This window comes from Chaetodon trifascialis, chromosome 17 (genome assembly GCF_039877785.1).
Source record: "Chaetodon trifascialis isolate fChaTrf1 chromosome 17, fChaTrf1.hap1, whole genome shotgun sequence".
In the NCBI taxonomy this organism is placed as follows: domain Eukaryota; kingdom Metazoa; phylum Chordata; class Actinopteri; order Chaetodontiformes; family Chaetodontidae; genus Chaetodon; species Chaetodon trifascialis.
This window is the reverse complement of record NC_092072.1, coordinates 15236981-15248291: the sequence shown is the minus strand read 5'-3', so window position 1 is coordinate 15248291 and position 11311 is coordinate 15236981. Positions and strand designations below refer to the sequence as shown.

The 11311-nt window shown below is 40.6% G+C and overlaps 1 protein-coding gene across 1 annotated transcript in view; it reads right to left on the bottom strand.

The window, feature by feature from the left end:
* The window catches only part of col8a2 (collagen, type VIII, alpha 2), a 44987-nt gene that overhangs the window by 5589 nt on the left and 28087 nt on the right, over nucleotides 1-11311 (bottom strand). The window contains exon 2 of the mRNA XM_070985257.1: nucleotides 4352-4543. Within this exon, the coding sequence (XP_070841358.1) occupies nucleotides 4352-4514 (163 nt within the window). The 5' untranslated portion in view covers nucleotides 4515-4543. The remainder of the gene's footprint in view (nucleotides 1-4351; nucleotides 4544-11311) is intronic.

Here is an 11311-nt window from a genome sequence, read left to right as displayed (position 1 = left end):
AAATATACATAGATAAAAGAATACAGTGTACTGATGTATTCTGAGCAAAAGCAAAAAAAAATAAATAAATAAATAAATAAATAAAAATTGCTGCAGGTGAAAGAGAAAAAAACAAACTAGGGGATGTGACTCTTATCTACACTGCCGCCAATTCATTCCTGCAACTGCTGCTCCATTTGAGGTAAATTCAGGAAACCATCTGTTTCCTACTCAGAAAGAAACACTGCCTCATTGTCACCTAAGAATTACAGATGGCTGGAACACAGCACTTCACACATTGCTACCACTTAGTGGCACAGGTATCAGGCATTTTAAAAGGGTTAAAAAAAAGAAAGAAAAGGTTTTCTCAAACAATGTGTTACTTTTCTTGATTGCAAACAGTTTTATTGAGGTTGTAAAGTACATATTGCATAAGAAGCCATGATGTATCAGTGTACACATAACAGCAGTTAATCAACCCTATATCTGTCTTTTTTGGCAACTGGCTAATGACTGACAGGATGGTGTCACACCTTCAGCCTCAGAGTTCTCATCTTCAGCTGAATGGATAAGTGCATATGCCACTTTGAAATGAAAACATTCTGACACATTTTTCAGCTTCTTTTGACCAACAAAAGAGGCTCAAATCATTCATCAGTTTAGTCACCAAAGTTACTTTTACATAAATCAGTTCTTAGTTCTTCTTTGGCTCCTGCATCAAGTTAATCACATTTTTAATTTACAATAACTATTCAAACTGGTAAAATAAATATGTTTTAGATGTAGACCATGTGCAAAATGAACAGATTGGATACTAAAAATCACATTTTTTATTGTTAATATCAGTAATTTTTAAGAAGCCACTGAAATCTTGAAATGGAAATGTTACAACATATAGAGACACTACATGAACCAGCTACCTAGGCACTAAAGGAGAGTAAATGTACAAATACACCTGTGGGTGTACAACAACAAATATGGAGCAGAAGGTTTATGGGGGGGAAAAAAAGGCATGGTATGATAAATTAGGTAGCTACATACAACTAATTTCAGACATCACAACATCATTGCCTGGGAAATTGAAGCTTCAAATTAAAACATGGAATTTGTTGACAGTTTGAAGGCATCTAGTCTGTTGGAAGGAGCCCTCTGAATTCACTTTCCTCTGTGTGACCTGATGACTTTTTCCATTAAAGGCATAGTAATTTTTTCCCCCATCCCAGCACAGCCTGAGCAGCAGGCAGGGTACATTCTGGACAGCTCTCCAATCCATATATAAAACAGTGTTCCATGGTTCCTAGGTTCAGCAGTTGTTATGTAAGAGTACAAGTAGACAGGCGTTAACTTTTCTGTTTTCCTGCTGACTGATGTAGAGATCTTATTGGGATTGAGAGTGTCTGTAAAATGCTAAGTAGACTGTAAGTACGCCACATGTCATAAACTGCCTCATTATTCTTTCCTAGCAGAGTGAAGCCGAACAGAGCCAGGCCACAAAGAGTAAAGACACCAGCTTGATCTGGAGAACACTTCAATCACCCCAAGCCAATTTCAGCTGGTTTGTGACTCCACTCCCTCATCTCAGCAATACCTTGCCTGTGTGTTACTCTTTTTGTGAGGCCATAGGGCAGCTCGCCTTGTATTCATTTTATAACAAAGCATAAATGACAAGTACACATGTTTTAAAATGTAGTATAATGTCTGTTTGGATCAAAAAAACAACCACTGCTTCAGCCAATCTAAACTGTTGAAAGTTATAGTGAGAACAACCCAAGCCAGTTGTTTCTTAAGTTGTGTGAATCATTTCTTCTCAAACCAGATCCAGTGTTAAGTGATGCATGGCCTCTCAAACATGGATTCTGCCAACACACCTGCAGTCTTCGACTATTTGTGATCATGGAAATGCCTTTGTTGTCTTATTCAAGAGGAGTTGAACAGGAGTTAATGATATTGTTATATGCATGCAAGGAAAGTCCAGTTGGAACCCCTATTACCCCAATAATGTAACCATAGGCTAATACTTCCCCCTACTGGCAGCTCATGAGAATGCAACCATTTCAGATTGATATTTGAAATGAGGTACAATGATGAGAAGAGCTTAATTATGTTAAGCAGCATAAGGCTTATAGTGTCATATGATTCCAGTCCCAAGTTCAAGAAGACACACAGATTTTATATGCATTGATCATAATGTCGCTGTCTTTATAACTTCTGCTGTGGTACATTTAGGACCTTTAACATGAGGCCATTGGCAAAAGATGACTGAAATACTGATATCAACTTAAAGCAAAACACCAGTTTTAACAGTCACAGTTTTATTTTTGTGGTTGTGGCCATTTTTCCTATCGTTCACGTTAACATCTAACCCACCAACTTTATTGCAAAAACCAGTGAATGCAGCAATGCAAGAAAAGCCCAACAGGGTGAGGAACACAAGAGGTCAGACGATCAGGCAGGTCGTAAATATAACACCTTCTTCATTACTTGTTGCAACGCTCTCCAGGATTCAAAGACTTGAGCTGTGCTTACATTGAACAGACCAAGTCAAACTACTTATTGAAATCTGCTCTTGTAAGAGCGAACTTGCAGTATCACCCAAGCCATCTGGAGGGTGCTCACAGTGCCAAGGTGCTGACTCCTGTCCAGCTAAGAATGATACACAACCCACAGCTCATAAATACTGCAGAGTACTTTAGAAAACCTTGCAGCAAAGGTGCCCATGTGAAAGCTCTCCTGCTCATCCCTTCCTCTTGGCTGTGTGTTTACGTTCTGGAACCTGGTTGTTTGCTTTCAAAGAGTCCTGCCATCACATCCTACACATTGGCTGGGGGCTACACACCCACTGCACGAAAGGTCAACACCCAGAAATGCCCTAACACAGCAAAAATAAGATAATACAGGCAGAGGGCAGGGTCTGTAGATACCATGACACACTTTTAGTGGGTCATAAATGATGACTGAGAAGGATTTTGCACGTTAAACATTTTGCATAGAAACATTTGACGAGTTTGTTCATTATAAAATCTTTAACCTTTCTTTTTACCTGAACATGTGTTATTAATAACATGACTACATTCTCCTCAACGACCTAGACAGAAATTCAGTAAGTTGTGAGATTTAGTAGCTGTGGTCTGTTTGCTTGATATGTTTAGTACTACTCAAATGCTTTATATCTTTATCTATTTTGTAAAACAACATAGAATTTATTTTCCTCCTTTCACTTCATTTGGAAAGTTGACTGTATTTACAAATAATTACACTCCTAAATATCTTATCACAATAATAGATTTGTGTACGGTTATTTATTAATTGATGAATTATTCCAAAGGTGATGCAATGTTGACATATGACCACTGAGTGGCAGTAGAGGCATTACATTCACATGAGCCACAGGCAGCATTAGTTCCACTATTTTAAATATAAATCTTGTTTCTGCCACACTTTGAAATCCCATTTATAGAAAGCATGACTTCTTTTCACAAATATTTGATGTTTCTGTGACAGATTTGAATCCCAAATTGTTGAGTGTTGTTGAGCCGAATGTCATGTCATGAAAATGTAGCCCTCATTTGCTTTGAAATTTGCTTCTGAAGAACGGCTTCTGATAACACAAGGCACATCTCATATAATCCAGAACTTGTTTTGGTAGATGGAGTCAAATTTGATGATGATGACAGTGCGCACATTTTTTCAGGATGATCATCACCCCCCTCCCTTTCCCAGTTCCCTTGCCTCAGCCTTTTATTTAATCTATTTTTATTTCCTTCACACTCTCGCCTTCATCCCACATCTGAAGAATATGTGATAAACAGTGGGGTAACAGCATCCAGATGGCAGGAGGAACAACTGGCCCACTGGAGCTCAGCAAAAAGTGGGTAATCAGGCCTCCATTAGGCCCCAGTCGAGGACCTGCCAAGTGCTGCTGGACCCACAGGCCAAGGAGACTTCAGTGAGCCTTTTGACCGCCTGAGGAGAACCAGAAGCTTTAGTTCACAAGTCTGTTCTGGTTCCTGGGAAGGTCTCCACATCAATCACACATTAAACTGTGATGTTGGAGACTTCTTTTGGTCAAAGGAAGTTGTTCTTGAGTGTATGTCTTTGCTGTGTAGATTTGGACTTTGGACTCAAGTCTTTACTCTCATTTGGGTATATGTGTACATTTGAATGAATATCAGAGACACAGAGACTGTTGCTAATTTGCAGTTTCCAATATTTAAAAAGGCCCAACTCAAACATTACTGACTTAACATAGTGTTAAATCATACTGATCAATGACCATTACCAGTGCTTTCACTGGCCCAGGGGACTGTACGCAGGGCAGAGTGAGTGAGAGTAAAAGAAACACACGTATACTACACCCACAGGGAATACTCACCAACGTAATGTCCCTTGCCCTCTCTGAATGGGGGTCCAATGGGCCCTTTCATCATGGGCTGCATGTACTTCATGTGGGGTATGGGGGGATAACCTCCAGCAAGACCTCTTGCCACCAGCATCAGTAGCACACAAACAGGAGCCAACAGCATGGTCATCAGCATCCCAGGCTTCAGACGTTACACACGAAGAACTGGAGGCAGAAACAGAAGAGGACAGACATAAGATATTTATTAATATGCTCCAAAATGACTGGACTTTATTGTTTTTTTTTTATTCTGGATCAAAGTTCACAACAAATCTACAAGCATAGTATGTCCTGTCCAAGCCATTCACGGACGTTTTGGCCTAAGGAAACCAAGGAAACATGTTTCTTGCTTAGAAGGAGGAAAAGGAATTTTTTGGCTGACATCTACTAAGGCATCCATTTCTGTATGTACAGCTATGCACCGATTAATTAAAGGCAGACACTATCTCCAGCGCTGGCAAAGGATAAGTTACACTCCAAAGGCCTCATAAATTTTTATATGTCCAAACACAAGCTGCAAATATGTACAAATATAACTTGTAAGCATATTATGTACTGTATATCCCTGCTCTCAGTTGCTGCTGTGCGGTAAGTATTTGGCAGGATTCGTGTTTGGCCTTGATGGCCCTCAGAAACTGTGACAGGCAGATATGTTGACTTTAATTTACTTCAGGATGAAGTGACCACATCACCCTCTGGCAAATATTTTCACAGCCGTGGTCAGGTGTGAACAGGAAACCACCAGAGGATAGTTAGCATGTTTGTGTATCTTAAGTGAGCAACTGTGGGTGTCCGGGACTCGCACCAGTGAAATGATGTGTGAAAATGGCATATATTGTCGCCCCAGCTCTTCTCTGAGCTGTTTTTTCATCAGCTGTCTTTGGATTGATCACTGTCAGGAGTTGTTTTGTGATAATGTTAGATCTCAGGTTCAGTCAGCTCCTGTTTAAATGCAAAAAATGTCTATTAGGTATGGAAATTGTGTAAGGATGAGAGACAATGAGACACTTCAGAGAGAGACACTTCAGTGTTCTGGCAAATCTAATATCTGATTATGATGATCACCTCTGACTCATGTTGGGTCATTAATATGAAACAGGATAAGTACTCATCATGCTGCAGTAGGTCTCCATGTCCTCATGCTGCATTTCATCCAGCCACATCATGACCTCAGTCTGCACATGTTTGCATCCCTTTCCTCCTTAATTTCTCCTGTTATAACACTCATGCTGTCATTGTGTGTGGGACAGGTCTGCTCGTCTGCAGTTATGGTCTTGGATTGCAACAGTGATCCATGAGATGACACTTTCTACTGTGAAAATGATCTGACATTTTTTAGTTAGAAAAGCACATCAAATTATGCTCTGCAGTTAACTGCGAGCAGGGACTGATCTGCAAGTTCACAGCAGACTTCAACTCGCAAGTGCTTAGAAAAAGGTGAGCTCATTGCCACCATGTGTGCAGAGATCAGGTCTGTTTTACAGCTTTGCTCTTGCAGTCGTCTGCGATTGTTTAGCAACCACATAGCTACAAATTCTTGTTTTACTGCCATTTACCAAGTGTTTCTGAGCTATTTTTTTAGTTGTAAGTGTGTGTGTCTGCGGTATGTGTTTATGCTATTATAATGCTGTGTGTTGGGTTTTTTTGTTTTTTTTTTTTTTTTGCCAGGATGCATCAAAGGCCCCTTCTCAAATTTTCACACCAAAGTAATGAAAAATGAAGTAAGCAAAGACAAAGATGTTAAAAGAAATAAACACAAGAAAGAGAGAGTAGCGTTGGTAAGGCAGTGTTTGGTCGTTGGCCGACTTGCTGGCTGGCTGGAAGGGAAGCTTGTCTGGTATGGAGGCCTGTGGTTTTTGGTGCAGATGTAATTTAACAGGCGGCTCTGGATGCCCACCATTCTGCAGACGTCAAACTCTCTGAAGAACCAGAGCGACACACACTCAAACACAAAGGCTGTGCATCAACAGGGATCAGACACAGTCGGGTGGTTTACAGACCTCCACAATCAGTTTATCAAATGCTTTTGTTGAAAAGCTCAGCAGACGCTGTTAAAAAATCGCACGCAATCCTCTCAGGCTGGCCACCATGAGCCACTGCTGGACTGAGACTCCAACACGCTCTCGAACACAAGAACACCCACATAACAAAACACACACTCTTGGTATGCACGAGAACACAATAAACCTCAGGTCAGTGGTTACGCAGGGTGCCTTGAAAATACTCAAACTCGTTAACGTAACCCCCATTTTCCCCTGCAAAATCAGTCTGTTCAAAGCAAACCTTAACAAAACCCCAGCCTGAGAAGACAGAGGAGCTAATGGTGAACCAAAGCCTCCCTCAGTCATTACACATGAGAAGCATCCAAAATTACAGCCAAAGAACCTCGTCTGGCAGGCTGAGTGACACTTTATATAAAACAGATTTAGCAGAGAAAAAAGAAATCACCACACACATTACAGCAACAGATCCAAAATTACACAAAGAACAGAACAGAAATGTAGCATTAATGAGGAAATAAGGGAGAGTCTGACCCTCGGGTGTGAAAGGGCACCGCCAACTCCATCATGACGTTAGTATATAATAGTTGCTTCGCTGTTCCCACTTCCAGACAGCTGTCAAATAACTGAGTACTACAGTGTATGTCTGATGACCACATCCATGGACAGATTATAAGAAAATGAGCTCCTGGGCCCAGGCATGTAAAAAGAGCCCCCACCCCTGTAACGCAGGAGCAACACATCCAGATGACAGAGAGTCTCTTACATTTTGAGTTTCTTTTTATTGTTTTGCATCTCTACAGTCATAGTCATGTTCTGTATCTTTGTTGTTGTCTTGTGTCTCTTTGTGGTCATTTTGCAACTCACTGTCGCCTTTCTAAGTCAATGCGAAGTCATTTTTCATCTCTTTGAAGTTGTTTTGCATCTCTTTATACTTGTTTTGTGTCTCTTTGTAGTTGTTTTGCATCTCTTAATACTTGTTTTGTGTCTCTTTGTAGTTGTTTTGCATCTCTTTATACTTGTTTTATGTCTCTTTGTAGTTGTTTTGCATCGCTTTATACTTGTTTTGTGTCTCTTTGTAGTTGTTTTGCATCGCTTTATACTTGTTTTGTGTCTCTTTGTAGTTGTTTTGCATCGCTTTATACTTGTTTTGTGTCTCTTTGTAGTTGTTTTGCATCTCTTTATACTTGTTTTGTGTCTCTTTATAGTTGTTTTATATCTGTGGTCATTTCGCAGCTCATTGTAGTCTTTCTGTGTCACTTTGCAGTAGTTTTTTTCTCTCTTTGCATTTGTTTTGCATCTCTTTCAGTAACATTTTGCAGCTGAACCAAATTCTCAGGTGGTGCACTCTGTTCAAAAACTGCTCCTGAACATCAGCATTGATCCCAAAGGATATGAAGAGAGGCTGTCTGATCCAGGGACAACCCTCTGCACAGATATTAAACAAAATACTACAGCTGTACAAAATATTGAAGGAAACTTTAGAGCCTGAAATGTAGATTCTATGTTCTCAAAGCAGAGCAGCTAATCTGATTAACTGATTTAAATAGCTCTAGGAATGACACTATTTTAATCAAATGGTACAATAGCCTCAGTATACTGTGTAGCTGTAATATGAAGGAAAAAAAGAAACAAAAACACATATTGAATCATATTTGATTGCAGAGACTAAAAGTACCAATAAAGATCAGGAGCGGAAAAAAAAAAGAACAAAATAAGAATCTGGGCATCTCTGTGACTTTCCAACAAAAAATGTTAACAGTCACTTCAAACAGATGCTCTGGCTCAGGGGCCCCCTGAGTCCTTGGGCCCTTGGGTCTGTGTCCCCTTCAGAAATCCATGCATGTCCACATCAAAGGTAGAGACACATATTGGCATGAGCACATAATAAGCTTACAGTACACCTCACAGATCTGTCTCCAAACCACCTGGTAACCTGAGTCACAGACACAAATAAAGACCCACAGCTTGCAGCCTTTCTCGAACATGTGTTGGATGCCATTTTAACAGAGCCCAAATGTTAATCTGCGAAGGCTTCGGGCCCGCCAAAGCAGACTCAACAGCCTCCAAAACCAAACTCAGCAACATCTCAAGTGGCCTGCTCAGACAGGCAGAAGAGACACAGACACCACAGCTGAGTGCGAGCCAAGCACACACTCCCCTAACTGCTCCATCTACCCGCTAATGAAATCAACAGCGCTGGGGAGGTGAGGTTGAAGGTGCTCTGCCTCTGCTTCCCTTAAGCGGTATGTGTGGATCCAGACTGCCAGGCATTTCCTAAACCACGTGCCACAGAGAGATTATAGGTACACCAAGTGTGAGGATTCTGTGTCATGGAGGGAAGAGGAGGCGGTCATTTTTGTGGTGAACATCTGAGCCACAACTTGAGTGGAGGAATCATCACCTGAACATCATGCGCAGCAAAATGCCAGCTTTTAAGAGAAAAAACACCAAATGGTTCAACAGCAACTAAAGTCCATAGTGATTAAATAGTTTGGTTACAACCACAGAATTCTGTAGAACTGCACTTAAAACCTAACCACATATTTTAGCTGATTCATCCAATTCTGGCAAACCTGAGCCACAACCATAACCATTCCTGACCATGAGCCCACATGGGTGGTCAGCTGTTAACCAACCACAACCATCCTCCTTTGCCAAACTCTCTTCTTGTAAATTCAGCAAGCAAATGTTGGGAACTTTCCTTTTATAGCAAGAATGAACATCCAGCACAAGTGAAGAAAGAAGAAAGGCATACTGAAAAAAACCTCAATTTATATATCTGTGGTTTATTATTCAATCTGTTGTCTAGACATGTGAGTATTAACGGATTTTACAGATTTAGAAAATGATATCCACCTGCAAACGTTAAACTTACACGAACAGGCCTAAACATTGCTCAGGTATCACTTTCAGACAACACAGAGCTCCATTGACCATTGACCTGTGTGGCCTTGTTCTACACATACATAGGAGACTAAGGGAAAGACAGAGGAGGCCAGGGGAAGGTGAGCACAGCAGTTACACAACATGACGATGGCCAGAGTCTGATGGTATGTGTATATTCCTCATGTTGGAGGCACATAAATCTGTTTACACAGTCATATTATGGGGAAAAACGCAAGTCCCTGTAATGTACATAATTACATTTTTGGGTGGAGACTTGGGTTAAGGTTAGGCAAAAATAATGGGTATGGTTATGGTAAGTCTCCAGGAAAGGATTGTGTGTGTGTGTGTGTGTGTGTGTGTGTGTGTGTGTGTGTGTGTGTGTGTGTGTGTGTGTGTGTGTGGCTATGTATTGTTCATGTTGGGGGACATAAATCTGTTAACACAGACACATTTTGGGGACTCACCTTCATTATGGAGACAAAATGTGAGTACCCACAATGTAAATCATTATATCTCAGGGTGGGTTAATGTTAGGGTAGGGTTAGATTAAGGTTAGGGTTAGATGGGTTAGGGGTAGGGTTGGGATTGGGGTTGGGGTTGGGGTTAGGCAAGTAGTGGTTATGGTTACGATAAATCTCCAGAAAATGAATGTAAGTCTATGTAATGTCCCCAAAAATGATGGAAACACAACTCTGTGAGTGGGTGGGTGTGTGAGGGGGTGAGGAAACTGAGCATGCAGTGTGGGTTTTACTTCAAGAATCACCTTCTTTTGAATGAGGTAATCCCTCCTTCAGCTTGAGTGGCACTTGGACCATTACGCCTTTCCGGTGTCAGCTCACCGTGCTACATTTGAGCAGCAGTCACAGTTTTTTGTAGCTTTGAACGCACCCTGTATTACTCAACCCTGTGCAAATAAGCAATGGGGAAACAGTATGGCTGTTCACATAACGTGTCCGTGTGTGTGTGAGAGAGTGGCCACAGACCTAATGCCTATACGATGAGACATGAACATCTGTTACTTCAGTTGCCACCAGCAGGTTTTGTTTGGTTACTTCTCAGGAAAAAGTTGTGCCTCCTCTGCCACCACAATAAAAGCTGCTGTGTTCTCTCATTCGTCTTTCCACTGATTCATTAGCAAATTATACAGCAGCCATTAGATATACTGTAAATTATTATTTTTAATGTCGAGACATGATGTACTGTATACTGTTTACATTTCTGCTGTATCATGTTGATGCATACACAAATATTCACACACAATTATACAGTACATTAACTCACTAATACACACATCAAATTATCCATCCTTTCTTCAACTGGGTCCTGGGGAGTCCATTTGCAGCTGAAGAAAGGGTGGATAATTTGATGTGTATATTAGTGAGTTAATGTACTGTATAGTGTAATTGTATGTGAGGAATCATGTACTAAGAGACACTAATGCTGAACACTTAATCGATTAATTGTTGTGCCTGGAAAAAGAAAACTGTGACTGTAATTCCCATCATAATATTATAAAGCCCAAAGTGCAGAGCTGAAATTGCTTGTTGTACACAACCAGCACTCAAGATATTTAGTTTACTATTGCATAAGTCAAAGAAAAGCAGCAAATCCAAACAATTTAGAAGACAGAAACATGAATGATCCACAGTTTACCTTCATAAATTGCTTAAATGATTGAACAATTTTCAAATCAGTGGTTGTTCAAAACATTTTTTCAGAGTTTGATGTGGAGGAACTTGAGTGACTTTCCACATAGTCCTGACATCAAGCCCATCCAGCACCTTTGGGATGGACTGGATCATCGACTGCTATCAGTGCCTGATTCACAGCTGCTCTGGTGGAGCAAATGGATGTAAATCCCTACAGCAAGGTTGCAAATTGTTACGGAAGGCCTTAGTGGCAAATTAGAGGCCATTATAGAAACAAATGTGACATGTTCACATATGGATTCAGCGTGTTTGTCCACATACTTTTGGCCACGAAGTTTATATTACAGTAAGACATAGGTATGTATGTGCAAACTTGTGAAAACTGTTGCAATTCA